Source organism: Pipistrellus kuhlii, unplaced genomic scaffold, assembly GCF_014108245.1.
Source record: "Pipistrellus kuhlii isolate mPipKuh1 unplaced genomic scaffold, mPipKuh1.p scaffold_m20_p_18, whole genome shotgun sequence".
Taxonomy (NCBI): Eukaryota; Metazoa; Chordata; class Mammalia; order Chiroptera; family Vespertilionidae; genus Pipistrellus; species Pipistrellus kuhlii.
The window spans coordinates 1,056,600-1,075,159 of record NW_023425493.1 but is presented as its reverse complement, the minus strand read 5'-3'; the positions used below and the strand labels follow the sequence as shown (position 1 = coordinate 1,075,159).

The 18,560-nt window shown below is 58.4% G+C and overlaps 1 protein-coding gene across 6 annotated transcripts; it reads right to left on the bottom strand.

Moving 5' to 3' along the window:
• Positions 1 to 113: 113 nt before the first annotated feature.
• Positions 114 to 13,664, bottom strand: POGK (pogo transposable element derived with KRAB domain). Of its 6 annotated transcripts, none has more exons than XM_036442426.2 (6): positions 13,406 to 13,664; positions 11,196 to 11,329; positions 6,736 to 6,862; positions 5,947 to 6,045; positions 3,419 to 4,890; positions 114 to 1,767 (listed from the first exon to the last, which is right to left on the bottom strand). In XM_036442426.2, exons 2-5 carry the CDS (start codon positions 11,325 to 11,327, stop codon positions 3,431 to 3,433), a joined length of 1,818 nt encoding a protein of 605 aa, XP_036298319.1. In that variant the 5' UTR covers positions 11,328 to 11,329; positions 13,406 to 13,664; the 3' UTR covers positions 114 to 1,767; positions 3,419 to 3,430. The 6 variants fall into 6 exon arrangements, with proteins under 6 accessions (XP_036298319.1, XP_045438891.1, XP_036298321.1 ...); XM_045582935.1 differs by having other exon boundaries at positions 114 to 1,544; XM_036442428.2 differs by lacking the exon at positions 13,406 to 13,664 and adding an exon at positions 13,110 to 13,231.
• Between the last annotated feature and the right edge of the window lie 4,896 nt (positions 13,665 to 18,560).

The following is an 18,560-nucleotide window of genomic DNA, read 5'->3' as shown; positions in this document are numbered from 1 at the left end:
GAGGGTAACGTTTGCTGGTGTGATAGGTGAGAAAGGATGAGTCCCCGTTAGCCACGTGGCTTTTCACAACACCAGCAGGTCAGTGAGAAGCAAACAAACCACCACAGCCTGTGGTCTTTACTATCAAAGTTTATTGTGGGCCATTTTCTACCTACTGAGGAGTAAGTACATCTATGTCTCAACATGTGCTGTCGTCCCTCAGGGCCACGGCCGCCCTGCAGCGCAGCTGTCCGGGGCTCCGTGAGGCAGAGGCTGTCCATGGAAGCACGAGCCCAGACACCCCGACAGCAGAGCCGTCACTAAGGAGCATCCCAGAGCAGCAGCCGGAAGGCACCGCCATCGGGGCAGAGACGGTGGGATTGGCGGAATGAATCAGGAGTTGGACCCATTTCCCACGCATCTCTGCCAGAGAACTCTGGCTCCGATGCAGGATCCCAAAATCAGGTCTTATAAGCATGCCCCACGCCAGTGAAACAGCAGTGAGGGAAGTGCCGGGAACCAGGAAGGTGGAGGATAAATTAAGTGGAATTGCAGGGGATGGAAGGTTCTGGAATGCAAAGTAGCTGAGATGCAAAAAGTCGCCATTTGAGATGACAGAGAATTCAGTTTGCCAGTGGGGCAATTCAAATATTGGAAGGTATTCCGATACCAGAAATTAAGTGAAATTTCCCCTTTGGGAGGAAAACTGGTTTTAAAAAAGGGGGAAAGGTGTTTCGTCAACAGGAAGATGAGTACCTGAGTAGAAGTAAGTGGCTCACGAGGCCAAGAATAGTGTCGAGTAGGAATGAGGGTGGACAGGAAGGAGACGTGGAGCCTGTCGCAGGCCTGACACGGAATGACATTTCTGCGAGGTGCTGGCCCATTTCCTGTTTCCGTAACACTCAGCTTAGGTGGGAATGCAAAGTCTCATGTAAAAACCCAGTGACCTCCCATCTCCTACAGGGGGAAGGCTTTGTCTCAAACAGCTGTGGCTGAAGGCCCACGCCCTCTCACCACCCTCGTGAAAAAATACAAAAATGAACAAAACAGCGGCGGGAGTCCGTGAGCACAGCAGGAAGCTCCTGCTGACGTGCAGCAGCCTGAGGAGCAGGGACCTGTGGACCGAACGCTGCCCTGCATTACACAGAACCATCATGAAACCCAAAAAGCTAGCTGCCGACCTGGCTGGGAAGATTAATAAAGCAGCCTCGTTTGTTTTAACCGGGATCTTCCCCAACAACCGAGTTTGTCTGTAGAAAAGCCACGGCTGGCACCAGGCCAGTGTGTCGGAGTGTGGTTGTCATTAGGATCTCCTTTTCCTAAAAGGAAATGCGTTAAGTACAAAAACGACATGTCTCTACACGCCTTCTCGGCAGGCCCGGCCTGCTGGCGGCAGGCCCTGCGGGGAGCGTTTCTGAGGCAGAGAAGCAATGACGAGGCTCTTCTCCCCGGAAAGGACACGGTGGAGTGGCCGGCGGGAGACGTGGCCGCTGAATGACGGTCTCCTCCGGGAAGTGCCTTTTCATCTTCCCCCGGGTTTCCTCTGGCGGAGGCCGGAGTCACCGCTGTTAGAAACGGGAGGGCAGTTTCCTTCCTGATCGTGTCTCTGATGAAACGAAGGTCCTAGGCTTCCGTGACCCCGGGGGGGGGGCGGGCCGTGTCCGGGCAGGTGCCGGCGCTGTCCGGACCGGCCCCGGGCGGCCTGCAGCCGGGCCGCTGTGCCTGCGGCCACACTCCCAGCGCCCTCCTCCGGGTTTCTCCCCAGCGCTTCCAGCACAGTCCCGTTTGCTGGAAAAGAGAGAACCTGAGTGTGAATTAACCCGGGGACTTTGGATGGCGTGTAACTGTTAACAAGCGTCATTTTCCATTCGTCAGATTGCTAACAGACGGGGGGCCGTGGAACGCCCACGTCTCCTGCCTCCCCGTCTGTGAGCGGCCGGTGGCCATGCATCAGCGTCCGCGTTTCTCGGGCACAAGCATCGCTCTGTTCCCTCCCCTCTTCTGGCAACTCAGACCCAATCCCCTGGGTGGCAATGAGCTTAGAACATAAAAAACGCACAGAAATGTTACCTAACAAGGCGAGGAAACAAGGTAAAGTGAGGAAGGGACGAACACTCGCTAAGTCAGCGCAGTAAGCAATGGCAGGGAGTGGTTAGCGGAAAGGGAGGCTGCACCGGGGAGGGGGGGACAGGAGAACAGACAGCTTTGGAGATTTCGAATGTCGTGGTAGGAACTGGGCTGCACTGGAATTCCAGGGAGCCACGCTGGCAGCGGGCCCCGCAGCCGAGCAGCCCGAGACTTAGGGGCAGGGAGGAGACGGGTCTCCGGGCAGCTCGCAGGGCAGAGCCTTCCGTCAGCACTTCGGGTGGAGCAGGAAGCAGGCAGCCTGGAAACACCTCGTCACTTTAGAAGGAAGGTCAGTCAGGACTGCTCTCGGTCCCCTGTCCAGTACAGCCGCTGCATGTTCAGTGTGCACTGTGTTTGGAGGGACAAGTACCAGAAACAAGAACAAGAGGGTAAAAACGAACCCTGTTCTTCTGTGAGGGAACTGGGGTTCTCTGCTAGACTCACTTCCATCTGAGCCTTTCTCCTAGACCTGTGGTCGGCAAACTGCGGCTCTCGAACCACATGCGGCTCTTTGGCCCCTGGAGTGTGGCTCTTCCACAAAATAACCACGGCCTGGGCGAGTCTATTTTGAAGAAGTGACATTAGGAGAAGTTTAAGTTTAAAAAATTTGACTCTCAAAAAAATGTCAATCATTGTGCTGTTGATATTTGGCTCTGTTGACTAATGAGTTTGCCGACCACTGGACTAGACGCAGCTGAGAGCCGCAGGCCCGTTCCCCACCCTCCGCCCGTTGCCCTAGATATGCATCCTTTATTATTAGATTCGATTGAAAAGTATCTTCCTTCAGACAGCTGAGAGCTACAAGACATCAACTCTCCCCGACGTGAAGGCTGTGACGAAGAGAGACACTGGCACACACTTGGAGAAGCAAGCACAGGCGATGACTCCCACCTCACAGGGGGTCCCATAGGCCCCCTCACGCCCCCCATTGGGACTGAGCCCTGAGGCCGGGTGGAAGGCACACTCGGTGCTGCCTCACATCCTGGACCTCCTGCCCAGCAAGGAAACAAAAAGTGGGCTTTTCAGACAAAACTTTAGCCAGCGGTCAGCCCATGCTCCATCAGCCCCGCAGCCAGCATCACAGAGCCGAGGTGCTGTCCGCAGCGGCCCCCGGCCCCGGCACAGGATTCCATGCAAGTGCTCGGGTCCAGCCACAGGGCCGAGGACACAGGAAGCCCAGCGACAGAAGTTTCACCCGAAAGGACCACACCGGGGGCTCTGGGGTCCTGAGAGGGGACAAGCGCGGCGAGACAAGACTGCCTGTGGACACAAACACGTCAGCGGGCGCGCCCCAAGCGCCCCCGGCGGTTACCTGCGCCGGCGGTCAGTTGCTCTCTGTCCTGCCCTCGGCGGGCAGCTCCCCTCCGCCTGGCAGCTCGCCCTCGATCTCCCACAGCACGTCGTCCTCGTCCTCCAGGCTGCTGGAGATGTGGCACCTGCGGAAGCCCTGCACGATGGCCTCGCTGGGGATGCTGTTCCAGGCGACCATGACCCACTCCAGGAAGAGGCCGAGCGGCGGCTTCTTGGCGTTGCCGGTGGGGCTCAGCGCCAGGTTCCCGGCCAGGAGCCAGTTGGAGTACTGGGCGCGCACGCTGTCGTTGAGCGGCTTGTAGACCACCACGTCCAGCACCTGCAGCTGCGAGGTCAGGCCGCCCGGGATGATGACCATGTCGGTGTTCATGCTCTCCATGGCGCCCTTCACCGCGTCGGTGGCGTGGCCCCGGAAGCCGTTGAGGATCAGCATCCCGCGCTGCTTGGGCGCGGCGCCCGTCCGCCGCCGCCACACCACCTCCAGCCAGTCCTGCATCAGGTCCTCGGTCATCCAGCCGTAGCGGTGGCAGCGGATCTCCATGCCGCTGGGGAACGTGCCGGGCGGGATGTACGTGCCCCGCAGGATGATGTAGGGGGGCAGCTTCCGGCCGTCGGCCAGCACGCCCAGCATGGCCGTGATCTTCAGCTTCTCCCGGCCCGGCGTCTTCACCAGGACCGGCTTCTCGCCCTGGTTGTCCACCGCCACCCGGGAGGGCACCTCCAGGCAGATGGGCGTCTCGTCCGCGTTCCCCATCTGCGCCACCTGGTAGTCGTGCGCGCGGCGCAGGGCCAGCACGCTGCGCTGGTAGGCGGCGAGCTTCTCCGTCAGGTCCTCGGGCAGCTGCTGGGGCACCGGCACCTTGTGCCGCAGGGACAGGTCGTACCTCCGCATCATCCTGCGGCACCAGCCCAGGCTGGCCTTGAACCCCTTCTCCGGGATGTTCATCTCCTGGGCGATCTCGAGCGCCTTCAGCTGCATGGCCTCCCTGGTGATGGGGTCGCCCTTGGCCTGCATGTAGCGGACGTACTCGGCCACGCGCTGGTCCACCAGGGCGAAGCGCCCGTTCTTGGGGCCGCGGAAGGCCCGCCGCATGGCGTGGGCGTTCTGCAGCTGCGGCTTCACCTTGCGCCAGTCCCGCACGTTCTTCTCCAGCACGCCGAACTGCTTGGCCGCCTGGCAGTTGTTGGTGCTCTCGGCGAACTCCACCACCATCAGCTTGAAGCCCGCGTCGTAGCTGCGGCGCATGCCCCGGCTGAACTGGAACTTGGCGGCCAGCTCGTCGGCCGAGAGGTCGTAGCCCGGGAAGCCCATGGCCATGTAGAAGGGGTACCCCTCGCCCCACTCGGGCAGCTCGGCGAAGGCCCGCGGCAGGCGGAGGCCGAAGCCGTCCAGGGGCTGCGGCGGGGGGAACGGGGACGCGGTGTGCGCCGGGCCGGCCCAGTCCGGGGGCCTGACGTCAGCGTCTTCGTTTTCTGGAGACAAACAGGAAGGGGAGAGCGGTGAGCACAGGGAGTCCACGTGCTCCTGACTCTGAGGTGGGAAAGCCAAGCACGGGAGGCAGGTGTCACGGTAGCTGAGCCAGAGAGGTGGCGCCCAGCGGGGCACGCGCACCGAGCTGGAGCCTCGTAATCTGGGGGCCAGATTTGGGCCAAAATGCCTCCCGTTTGGGTGTGAAGTCAAATACAGCCCGTCCTGCCAGACCACGAGGTGCATGGCCTTCCGTGGCTCGATCCCAGAGGATCTGCAGCAGGAGCTGCACTCAGCAGGCCTGGGCCCCGAGGCAGCCGAGAGGCTCTCGCGCGCCAGTTGGAACTGGTTTCCGTGTGTGTGTGTGTACGTGGAGGGCATCAGAAAATTGAATACGATTCGGGGAAATAGCCCTACCTCACCCAACTAAAATGTCATCAGTTGCAAGAAGCATCATAATTTTAAGAGGCATTCTCAGTTTCAGAGACATTCAAGTGGCAGGGGGAGACGACTTAGAATCAATGACATACGGCCTTTTAAACTCCCACCTACAGAGAGAAGGCAGCAAAGCGTCCTGGCTGCCGGGAGGTATGCAGCCAGCACCTCCCACTGCCATGCTTCCTGACGAAAGCCCATGTGCCTTAGACGCGTGTGCTCCAGCGTGTGCCATGCCCGGCCCTGCCCGTCTCCCCGGTGAAGGGGACAGGAGCCAGGCGGTAACTCTGGGCCATGCCTGTCACCTGTCCTCCCTCGTCGCCGGAGGTGGCTGCTCGCACTGGGGTCTGCGCGCACACAGTGCCATTCGAGCTTCAGTTTGCCTCACCGGCCCACGGGGCACTGAGCCTCCGACCACACAGACCGCGGAGCACGGAGGCTCAGAGCTTAAAGAAGCTGCCTAAGGCCGCACCGCACCGGAAGGGAGGTGTTCAAACTCCAAACCCGTCCTCTCTGCCTGGCAGCCCCGCCTCCCTCTCACGCAGCCCACAGAGCAAACACGGGAACTTAAAACCCGCTTCCCGAGCTCCCACGGGATGGTGCTCGCAGGCGGTGGATCCCGGTACCTGCAAAGCTCCCTCCTGGGAGTGGCCACGGGTCCGGGTTCTGAGAGTCTTCCTCGCCGTCCAGCCGAGAGATCATGTCTGGCTTCGGGAACGGGAACTCTGTGCAGGGGAAGTAACCGAGGTTCGGAGCACCGTCCAATCAGTCCTTTTACCCTCACCCGCCCCCTCCTCCATCGGAGATTTATGAAAAACAGGGAAAAGGGCTCAGGACGTGGAAAGAAAAGAGGATGGGGAATGGGCCTGTCCACGGGAATTCCTGGCTCTGCCGATGAGGCCTGGCCCCGGCAGACCCGGCACCCTCCAGTGGTGCCGGCTGGTCCCCTGACTGTCAGTGCTGGGACGGAGCAAGGATGCCCGGGGCCCGTCCCCAGCCTCTGAGGCCGAGAGAGTGACAGCCTCTGAGGCCGCGAGAGTGACAGCCTCTGAGGCCGTGAGAGTGACAGCCTCTGAGGCCACGAGAGTGACAGCCTCTGAGGCCACGAGAGTGACAGCCTCTGAGGCCACGAGAGTGACAGCCTCTGAGGCCACGAGAGTGACAGCGAGCCGAGGAGCAGGGGATGCTCAGGCCCAGACGCGAACGCCTGGGTTGGATGAGGGTCTGAGACCAGCGCGAGTGACTGGGTACAGTGACACAATATGTCCCTGCCCGAGTCACACAGGGGAAATGAAAGGCGCAGGTGTTGAGGGACAGAGCCGTTCGGAGAGAGGGTGCCGGCCCCACCATCCGACGCGGGAACGCTCTCTGGGCTCAGGACCTGCGCGAGGCAAAGGGACCGCGCGAGGCGTTACCCAGCGACAGCACCGTCTCGTAGTTCATCCGCATGACCTCCCGGTACAGGGCCTTCTGGGGCTCCGTCAGCACTTCCCACTCCTCGTCGGAGAAGTAGATGGCCACCTCGTCAAACAGGGCGGGCACCTGGGGCGGAACAGGCCTCTGGGTGGCTAGCGGGCACACGCAGTGCCTCACAGTCCGTCCCTCCGGAGGGCCCTCCGGGAGCCGGCTGCCTGCCCGCACTCACCGCTAGAGGCCAATAGGCCCGAGCACAGGCCCGCACCCGGAGAGTTACATCCCTGTCGCTCGCAGACAAGGAGAACAGACTCCAGGAGGAGCCCCAGGCCCCAATCCCCGGTAGGAGACCCTCCACAGCCAGGGACACCCTGAAAGTACCCCCCCCCCCCACCCTGCAATTCCCTCCCCTTTGTCACAGCCCCTCAGCAGGGGCTGGTCTGGGTATGAGTTTTGGGGGGTCACTGCTGTCTGGACCTCAGTGGCTTCCAGACGCTGGTGTCCATTTCCCACTGGCCCCAGTGCTGGACTCTGGACCCAGAGCAGCGCCAGTGAGGGAAGGGCTGGCCCAGGGCACAGAGAGGGCTAACGGCAGCCTGGGTGGTAATGAGACCGGAGCAAACTGGACCAGCTTAGAGTCCTGAGGACGAGGGCGGCCCCTCTCACGGCCCCTGCTGGGAGGGGACGTTGGGCAGCTAAAGGCCGCCAAGCCACCTCACCAGCTCCCCGTGCTTCCTCAGCCGTCTACTTTCATTCTTACTACGTTTTTTCCTTTCGGTCACTCAGAACCCTACTCCAAGGTCACCACATGCAGGACCACCTCCTGCAGACTGGCTACCTTGACTACTGCTTTCAAAGCCGTTCCCAAAGCTGGAGCACACCCGCGACACGCAGGGAGCACTCCCTCCCAGACAAAGTCTGGGACTCATTCACTGACACACACACACACCCCATTCCCCTTTCAAACAAGCAAGAAGGAAGCGGGTTCAGAGAGGACGGGTCGCTGTCCAAAGCCACACAGCCAGTAAGCGGGACCGAGCAGCCTAACATCCAGGCTCCAGCACAGTGGCCCCCGGTGCCCAGGCCTCCCTGCCTCCGAGCTCAGCTGTCCCCCAGCAACTCCCCTCGCCTGCCACGCCCTGCACAGGGTTCTCCTCGGCCTCTAAGGCCGCCCCCCCCCCCCACTCCCTTCCTGGCCTGGCCAATACCACCCTACATCCAGGACTCAGCCTCCACGTCCCATTCCTGGGACCTGCCTGGTGCCCCCCTCCATGTCCCTGCCACGGCCTGGGCCCGGCTCTGCAGAGGCACTCACCACCCAGCCCGCACAGGGACGTCAATACTGGCTCCGCGCCTGCTTCTCCCGTTAGACCACACGCCCACCGAGGGAGAGCCAGGCGCCTCCTCTGTTTCCCTGATCACTTCTACATACTTTTGAATAAAAGGTTTAGGCAAAGACTCTCCAATTCCCTTTCGTTCCACTTGGAATAGCTGCAAATGGTTTTACCCGACACAAACCCGGACCTAGACGTTGGAGGGAGAGTGGACAAAACCCCGGGTGGAGACCACAAGGACCCAGCGCTGTCCCAGCTGCCCGCCCCCTCCCTGACCCTCCCGCTCCCCCGCTTTCCCCCCGGCTCTGTGGCCTGACCCCAAGGAAACGCCAGGTCCTGGCCACCCCTGTTTGTAGCCCCTTCCCTTTGCTGATAGGACGGACGAGGGCTGCCTAGCCTGTCACCTCCCTGGCACAATCAATGCGAGAAGGCAGCCCCCTGGTCCCTGGTCTGTGCGAACATTGGCGCCTGGGCTGCGAGGGGCGGCCGGAGGCCGGTGCCAGCTCATCTCTCGGTTTCTACGTCCAAGCTACAGAGCCGCTTCCAACAAGCCCACACTGTGCTGCAGAGGCACAGCCGAGGCTCGGATGTGGCCCCGGCAGGGCTGCACCAGGCCAGGCGAGCGCCTCCCTCCTCCACCGAGCCCTTTCCCTGGCCCGGCACAACGGAAGCCAATGGCGGCCGGCAAGACTCAGGGGTCCGCAGCCCGAGGTCACCCCAGGCCCATCCTGGCCTCCGGGTAGGGGTGCTCAGCCCTGCTCCTCCCTCCGTCCGCTCAGACCATCCCTGCTGCCCGGTGGGCTGTCCTCCCGAGGCTGATCTCCGGGGCAGTGCCTGCTGCGCCCACACCCCGCCTGGTCCAGAGCCGGCGGGGATGGCAGAGCCGAGGGCGGTCCTGCTTCCTGTGTGTTATCTCACTGCGTCCCTCCCATGACACACAGACATGGGGTCAGCATCCTTTCACGGGGAGGAACAGGCTGTTAAGTGACATGTGCAAAGCCACGGAGGGAAGTCTGACCAAAGCCTGTGCTTTCTCCGCACTCAGGCCTTGCCTGGGACTGAAGGGAGCCTCAGCTTCCCTTGGGAAGATGCTTCAGGCCTGGTTCCCCCAGAGCCGCCAAGGAGAGGGCTTCACCTCCGCCAGCACCCGACGCCTCCCTGGCCGGGCCTGGCCCACTTCTCACTCCTTGTCCCCACCACGCTCTCGGTTCTGGCTCCGGGACCTGCTCCCAGCTCTTCTGCCCCAGCTTCTGATCGGGCCTCCGCGCCGGGAACATGAGCCCCTCGCTCCCCTTGGCGGGATCCACCGGTGACGAAGGCTGGGCTCAGAATCCATCTCTCTCTCTCGACGCTGCATTGTTCCAGGATCCAGCACTGTTTCCACTGGTCACCCTCTCACACTCTCCACAAGCCAAATACACGTGGGAGAAACGGATTCTTCCCCTCCTGGGTCGGATGCCCCAGGGCAGGGTTTCGAACCTCCAACCTCAGCAGAGCCGACATTGTGCCTGACCGTTCCCTGCAGGGCGCTGTGCTGGGCACTGAAGATGCTCAGCAGCGTCCCAGCCTCTGCCCGGATGATGCCAGTCAGACCTCGCACCCCCTCCCCAGTCACGATGCCCAAAGATGTCTCCGGATTTTGCCAAACTCCCCAGGAGGGGACCCACTGAGCAGGCCCAGGCCCAGGCCCAGGCCCGCCTTCTGCAGGAAGCCTCTTACGCGGTCAGCCTAAGTGCGAGGCCCCCAGGAGCTGGCCTCCACTGCTGCACCCCGAAGCCTGTGCTGTCGTCTGCTTCCTTGTCCGCCTTGCAAGACAGTGACTCCGTGAGCCTGGAGGTCTTGTCTCAACAGCTCCAGCACCGGGTGCTCCCAGCTGACTTCCTCCTTCCCCAGGAGCACGGCCTTCACCTTGGACATGTCTCACTGTCCCGACACTCAGGCACCACTTCCCCTGCACCCGTCTCCCAGGTCCTCCACCCACCGGGATGCGGGGTGGGCTCCTCAGCTGCCGCTCCGGCCGGGAGCACAGGTGGGCAGAAAACCCGAAGAGACTGCGGCCCCCACAGCCAGACCGGCGCCCAGGCCTGGCGGCATGCTGTGTCTTTATTTTATAAAGCTGAGATATGCAAAACGCATAGCTTTTAAGAGTCTAGCTCAGGAGCCATTTAAGAACAATCAGTGTCCGTGTGTGTCCTTGGGGAAAGCATAAGCTCCCTGCACCCCAGTTCCCTCAGGCGGGCAGCACCGTGAGCCTCTGACCACAGATCTCACGGAAAAAGGCTGTGACGACACTGACGATGCAGACAAGCAGGGCAAACGAAACCGAGAGCAGGAATGTCAGCTTGTGGCTCGTTTAGAATATTGACCACGAAGTCCAGTAACTTCCTAACACAACGCCTCCTGTCACTCCGACATGTCTACAAGTTTCCCAAGTTCTCTCCACTGTTCTGTGTGGATTCGCTCCCCATCCGGCTGCCCAGCCCCGGCCCCTGCATCCAGGCCAGCTGGGGGTGCAGCTCTCCCTCAGCTCAGTGACCCCAAGGCTCGCTGAGAAGTGGTCCCCTTCAACCAGCCGCAGGTGACACCGGCTCCTTCCCTGTGAGGTCCCCTCCGTCCCCCTGCCCAGCTCAGGGTACAAACCTCCCCCCACACACACTCCAAATATCCCATCACCCCGACCTGCCTTCAGCCGGGAGCCCGGATCCTAAGCACTTTTTCATCCACGCACCCTCCACACTGCCTCTTGGCCGTAACCCCCCCTTTACTGCGTTTGGTGTGGAGCCAGGTCTGCGTGCCCTCCTATGACACTGTGACCCCTTTCTCCGTGGTCCTGGATAGGCCCTCCTTCCCTGGAACAGCTGGCAGAGCATTCTCACAGGTCAGCACACAGCGGTGCCCACCACGTGCTGGCACTGAGCGGGTGCGGGCACCGGGGGTGCGGAGAGACTGGGCCTTGGCCTCCGAGACAGAAGGGCCTGCTCAGGTAACCGCTCTGTTTCCACGGCACCTTTTAAAGCCACGGCACTGTTTTCCCGGGAATGTGGACACCGGAGCGGGGCTGGGCTGTTCCCTTCCTGCCGGGCCGGAAGGATTCCCCCAAGCCCTGTGGGCCCCGCACCCTGACTCACCCAGGCGCCCTCCGAGCAGATGCGGACCTTCTGCATGTCGGCACAGCCATCCTCCAGGTCTGGGCTCTGAATCTGTTCTTCGCTCTCCTCCACTTTCAGGGTCAGGTTCAGAGGGATGGCTGTGGACTCCATGTCTGCAAGCAAGACTCTTTCAGAAAAACCAGGCCAGTGTGAACTCTCATGTCCTGAAAGGGCGGGTGTGTGTGTGTGTGTGTGTGTGCATGTAAGGGGGGGAGGGAGACACAGCTCCGCCAACACAACCTCTTAGCCCCAAGCTCTGCTGGACTGGAAGGAAGGGAACGGTCAGGCTGGGGAGGAAGGGGGCACCGGGAAGCTGGAAGGAGGGGCTGCAAGCAGAGAGCATATGTGGCTGCTGCCTTCACACATTTAAAAGCTCTGTGGGTCCCGGCTGGGTAGCTCATTGGTTAGAGCAGTGGTCGGCAAATATCAACAGCACAATGAAATTTCAACGGAGCCAAATATCAACAGCACAATGATTGAAATTTCTTTTGAGAACCAAATTTTTTAAACTTAAACTACATAGGTAGGTACATTGTGATTACCGTATTTTTCGGACCATAAGACGCTCCGGACCATAAGACGCACCAGTTTTTAGAGAAGGGAAATGAAGAAAAAAAGATTCTGAAACAAATAGTGTCCTAAAATATTTTATGTGCATTAAAACCCAACATCACAGTCATAAACACATGTAATCAACCCTGTAAAGTAAACAGCAGCATTTAGAACCATTTTAGAGCCGGGCAAGCACACAGAGACAAGCAAGTAAAAAAACTTTTTTTTAAAAAGTATATGTGTAGGCTATATTTGGACCATAAGACGCGGGGACTTTTCCCCCCCACTTCTGGGGGGAAAAAAGTGCGTCTTATGGTCCGAAAAATACGGTATCTTAATTAGTGTAACGTGGTATTTTGTGGAAGAGCCACACTTATGGGGCCAAAGAGCACATGTGGCTAGCTACATAAGCTCTTTGCCAACCACTGGGTTAGGGCATCCTTCCCATCCGCCAAGGTTGCAGGTTCAGTCCCAGGTCAGGACACATACAAGAATCAACCAATTGATGCGTAAGTAATCGAAACAACAAATCGATGTTTCTCTTTCTCGCTCCCTTCCACCGCTCTACTCTCAATCAATAAACAATTTACAAAGCTCTCTGTGGAGGAGGCCAGCCTGGTTCGGCAGGGACCCAAGGGCAGAACCGGCCGAGGGGTAAACATTCCTTCCGGGAAGAGAGCAGGGAAGGGCAGAGCTCGCTCAGTCCGGGGTGCGGGGGCTCTGAGGGCGGGCAGGACAGGCTCCGCTGGGGGTTCCTGCCGGCCAGCCGGGAGCGGGAGGCTGCGTGGCTCAGAATCGCCATCACTGGGTTTTCCAGACTCAGAGGTTCTGTCCCGGAGCAGGCTCAGAAGCAATGGCTGGAGCCAGGACACTGAAGCGGGCCGGTAGCCGACAAGGTGCACCCATCTGCCAGGGCCGTCCGGCCCGACCCCCGGAGCTCCTGGGGCGCTCGGGGCGGCACAAAGGGCCGCGCTCCTGCCCTCGGGGGCGGGCTGGGTCCCCAGGCGGCAGCCAGGGCGCATCCCCGGGGCCCGACCTCCCGGGTAGCGGGGAAAACATCGCTCCCGAGTTCAAAGTCGGCTTCTCCCGTATTTCCTGAAAGGACGGGCGAGTGCAGCTGGGAAGGGGCTGGGGTATGCGGAACGGGCTTCAGATCCCCGCGCGGGGCCCCAACTTGGCCGCGCTCCCCCCACCCCCGCCGGCTCCCGGGGCGGCAGGTCGGGGTGGGAGGCGGGGTGCCCGGGCCTGGCCGCCGCCTGCGCCGCACGGGTCTCTCCAGCCATCTTGTCCCCGTTCCCGTCTCCGCGCCCGGGAGGCCCGGCCCCGTCCGGCCCCGCGCACCTGCCGAGCGCCGGCGCCGATCGCCTCCCGCGTCCCGCCGGCCCGCAACAAAGGCGGCGCCGGTGCAGCCGCAGCCCGGCCCCCGCCCCGCGCCCCGGCCCCCGGCCCGGCGGATCCCGCCCCGCGCCCCGGCCCCGGCCCCGGAGGATCCCGCCCGGCCCCCGCCCTGCGCCCCGCCCCGGGCCCCGAAGGATCCCGCCCCGCCCCCGCCCCGCGCCCCGGCCCGGAGGATCCCGCCCCGCCCCGCGCCCGGGCCCCCACCCCGCCCCGCGCTCCCCGCCGCCGCGCGCACTCACCGCCGGGCCCCCCGCCAGGGCGCGGGGGACGCCGAGAGCCGGCCCGGCTGTCACTGCGCCATCCCGGCCTCTCTCCGGCCCCGCGCACGGCCCCTCGGGAGGGAGCGGGGACACGTGGTGGCGGAGGGAGGGCCCGGCCGAGCGGAGGGTGTTGGGAGGCGCGGGGCGGAGCGCGCTGATGTCAGCGGCCGGGCGCCCGGGGACGCGCCCGCGCCCCCCTCCTCCAGCGGCTTCCGGCGCCCCGCGCGCCCCTCCCGCCCCCGCGCCCCGTGCACTCGGCCTCCGTGCGCCGCGCGCGACCTCCGGTGGCGGCGACGGGAACAGCGGGAGCGCGCGCCCCTGTGCGCTGGGCACTCAGCAGGGCCCTGTCTCTGCTTCAAGGAAGGCGGTGTGCAGAGTGACCAGCTAGGGCCGCAGGGGGCGTGGTGTGTGTGTGTGTGTGTGTGTGTGTGTGTGTGCGCGCGCGCGCGCGTGCGTGCGTGTGTGTGTGTGTGTGTGTATGTGTGTGGTCTTTGGGGTCGATCTTGCTGTATTCTAGTAGACATGTGTGCAGAACTTGTTCATATACGTGGAGAAGGAACTTCCTGTTTAATCCCAAACCAAGTGTCTGGAAGGATCCTGCCCAAAATGTTCAAAGGAGCTGTTTGCTGGCGACTCCGTGGACCATACAAGAGTGGATAAGCCAAAAGCCCTTCTTGTTCTAGAACAAGATTCTGGGTTTGGATGTTGGGAATGCGTTCACGAAAAAGTTATTCTGGCACAATGACAACGGAAAGGAAGTCTTTATTTGGGGTTATGGAGATAGATGTCAAGGCAAGAGGGGCGAGAAAGAGAAAAAGAAAAAGAGAAACATTGATTGGTTGCCTCCCCTACACACCACAATCATAGCGATTGGTCACATAGGCTTTTATATAGAGAGACCAGAGGCCCAATGCACAAAATTCATGCAAGAGGAGGCCTTCCTTCCCCTGGCTGCTGGCACCGGCTTCCCTCTGGCACCTGGGACCCGGGCTTCCCTCCAGCCCTGCTTCATCCAGACGGACATCCAGAATGATGTCCGGTCTAATTAGCATATTATCCTTTTATTATTATAGATGCTGGAATTTTGCTACTTTCTTTGACGTGTATCCATTATGGAAAATGTGTGAACGTGTCCTTCACAATAATTGCCTACTCAATTCCAGAGCCACCATGGAAGGCATCCTCTCTGAAGGACAAGCCTCCATTCCTGGGATGGGAACCAAACCAATCCAACCAAGAAACAAAAACCTCTCTGTGACTCCCTGGCATCTGCTCCCAGGAGTGGTGTGGGCAGAGCTGGGGGCTGGGAGGCTTCCTGGAACAGGTGGGCTCGGCAAGACCGAGTGTTAAGCTCAACAGGTAGGAATGAGGGGAGGCGTTAATGAATGCACCGTAGCCTGTCCTTCGAAGGCTGGAGACTCATAAACGGGATCAAAAGCTAGTGGACCCCGAGGGAGAAAGTAATGTCGGAGGACTCGAAGGACGTTTCCAGAGAAGCCTGAGGAAGAGCCATTTGGTGTGATAATTGCGTTTATAATTCATGGAAATGTCAGAACATTTACAATCTGATGAAAGTTTAAAGATGCTGATTGTTAACTAATAAAAATAGCTCAGTGGTGATATCACACAGCTGTGGTCCATATATCCGTTCGGATGAGTAGGTGAATAAATGAAATGGTTGTAAGTGAGGTAGATGCTGCTGGGGCTCATTAAAGCTTTATATCTGCAAACTCAAGCTTTCCGAGCTCAGGGTGGGCACCCAGGAAGGAAGCTCTCTCTGCACCTCGCTCACGCCAGCGGGGTGGCTGGTGTGGATCTGCCTCTCTAGGCCTCAGGGCTTATGCTCTGGCTTGTGTGCCTTTGGAACCCACACACGGCAGGCATCCCATTGGCTTACCCTCCGGACTAACATCTCTCCCCAGCTGGTGCTGTCCATAACGGCTGAGAAGCAGCAGATTGGAACGGGCTGGATGGAGAAGCAATGCCAGGATCCAGCAGCCTTCTGTCCAGCCAGACAATGAAGAGATTTGCAGAATGAAAGATACAATGCCACCCCCTTCACTGAAATGTCTTTGTTCTGGAAAGGGGGTTATTTTTTCATAAAACATATTCTGTTAATAGGCATTGGGCTTATTATTGTTCTTCATCAAAAAGCAAGTACGTATTTTTCGATGCTTTAATTTCGAATGTGGTAAATATCAACCGAGGTAACCTACAGTATCTTTTTGGGGTCTTCAATGATTGTAAGGGGCTGAGAACTAAGGACATTACTTAAAATAAGGAAGAAATGTTGTTATTTACTAGATGGCTAAAGGCCCAGATTTTTCACATCATTCAGGATAATTTGGGCTATTTATCAGTAAATAGCTAAGGGACAATGTGTTTTGTAAAAAGTATTACTCATTAGGGATAGCCTGTTAAGAATATGTTTAAATAGTAATAGCAAATAACTGTAGAATAAAACAAATCAGGTTAGAAAGGAAATAGAGCAATCTCCTAAATAAATAAAAATAAAAATAAATAAAAAGGAGCCACATAGACATGGAAGACCCATTACCAAATCCCCAAGGGCAGAATCGTGGACCTAGAGGATTATAAAGAAGGAAATTCTAAGAAGGAATGTCTTTTATATAAAAACCAGAGGCCTGGTGCACGAAATTTGTGCACGAGGTGGGGGTGGAGGGTGGGGGGTGAGGGTGGGGATGGGTGTCCTTCAGCCCAGCCTGCACCCTCTCCAATCTGGGACTCCTCAAGGGATGTCCCACCAGGATCAGGCCTAAATGGCAGTCAGATATCCCTCTCACAATCCAGGACTGCTGGCTCCCACCTGTTCACCTGCCTGCCTTCCTGATTGCCCCTAACTGCTTCTGCCTACCAGCCTGATCACTCCCTAACCACTCCCATGCCAGCCTGATTGATGTCTAGCTGCTATCATGCCAGCCTGTTTATCCCTAACTGCCCTCCCCTACAGGTGAGGTGTCCCCAACTGCTCTCCCCTGCAGGCCTGGATCCCCCCCGCAACTGCCCTTCCCTGCAGGCCCAGTCACTCCCAACTTCCCTCCTCTGCCAGCCTGGTCACCCCTAACTGCCCTCCCCTGCAGGCTTGATTGCCCCCAACTGCCCTCCCTTGCAGCCCTGGTCCTTCCCAACAGCCCTCCCATTCTGGCCTGATCACCCACAACTGCCCTCCCTTGCAGGCCTGGTCCCTCTCAACTTCCCTATCCTGCTGGCCATCTTGTGTCCAATTGGGAGCAGGATCTTTGACCACATGGGGGCAGCCATCTGGTGTGTTGGAGTGATGGTCAATCTGCATATTACTCTTTTATTAGATAGGATAGAGGCCTGGTGCATGGGTGAAGCCGGTTGGTTTGCCCTGAAGTGTGTCCCAGACCAGGATGGGGGTTCCCTTGGGGTGTAGGGCGGCCTGGGCAAGGGGCCTGTGGTGGTTTGCAGGCTGGCCACACTCCCCAGAGACCCAGGCAGAGGCCCTGGTATCTGGGGTTTATTTATCTTCTACAATTAAAACTTTGTATCCTGGAGTGGAGCCAAGCCTCCTGCTCGCTCTGAGGCTGCAGCCATTTCTGTTGGAAGTTATTTATCTTCTATAATTGAATCTTTGTAGCCTTGAGTGGAGGCCTGGGCCAGCCAGGGTGTGTGGAAATCTTGGCTTCCTCCATCAACAGAGAAAGCCAAGCCTCCCTCCTGCTCGCCCTGTAGCTGCAGCCATCTTGATTGGGTTAATTTGCATACTCACTCCTGATTGGCTTGTGGTGTAGCAGAGTGGTGGTTAATTTGCATATTAATATATTTTAGATAGGATAGTTCATTGAATAGAATTCTGGGATCATTAATAAGAATACATTTATGGAGTCCAGGAGCTGACACTCTATCCACGGAGCTAAACCAGTTAGGGCTGTTCTGAAGCATTAAAAATTTTTTTTTTTTAGCCCTGACTGGTTTAGCCCACTGGATAAAGCATTGGCTTGTGATTGAAGGGTCCCAGGTTTGATTCCAGTCAAGGGCATGTACCTTGGTTGCGGGCACATCTCCAGTAGGGAGTGTACAAGAGGCAGCTGATCGATATTTCTCTCTCATCGATGTTTCTAACTCTCTATCTCACTCCCTCTCTGTAAAAAATCAATAAAATATATTAATTTTTTTAAATTGTATAATATATTACAGATACACAAATGTACAGCACCAGATACAGAGGTTCATAAACTGCTGTAAAAAGAAACCTACCATGCAGGTCGAGAAAAGGAGCATTGCCAGCTCCCAGGAGCCCTCACAAATCCTCTCCCATCACAACGTCTTTTGCATCGAGGTGGCCACTATCCTGTCCTTTTTGATAATCACACGCATTTCTTTACAGTTTTACTTTCCAAAGGATCCTCCCATAGCTCCGGCCCATGTGGCTGGGAGTCATCCTGTGCACCAAAAGGTTGCTGGTTCGATTCCCCATTAGGGCACATGCCCGGGTTTGGGGGCTCAGTTCTGCAGTAGGGGCATGCAGGAGGCAGCCCGTTCACTCTCGCATGTCTCTCTCTCTCCCCTCTCCCTTCCTCTCTTTTTGAAAATCAATAAAAATATTTTTAAGTAATATTTACCAGTCATAATTGTTGTAGTATGGAAATGGAGGACTTTGATAGTTTCTTGTTGTATTTGTCCAGTAGGCATTACAGTCAACTTGAATTTGTCAGACCGTTCACATTCGAAGTGTAAAACTCAGGGGTTCAAGTTGTTGGTTTATTCATTGTAACAGCTAGAACGCTCCCAGCGGCCCCTGCGCCTGCCCTCGTCCTTGCTGGCTACTGAATAAGAACTCTCGGTGGCAGGCGGTTCTGCTCTTTCGTCAGCACTGGGAGGCCACAAGATACTAACGTGGGGCTGGTGCACATTTGAAGTTTCACACCTAAACAGACAAGACATTCTTCTCCACTTTCAGATTTTTTAATGCAACAACTTAGAGTCTGGATGAATCAGGGGATGTAATTAATCTTAGTTTGCAAAAGGCTTTTGTAAACGATCCACACAGAAAGTCATTTTAAAACCGGCGTCCTGGAACGGAAGCCGGAATGCGGGGGAGCGCGGTGCTGATGCGGACTCAGCAGGGACCGGAAATAAAGGCTCGAGA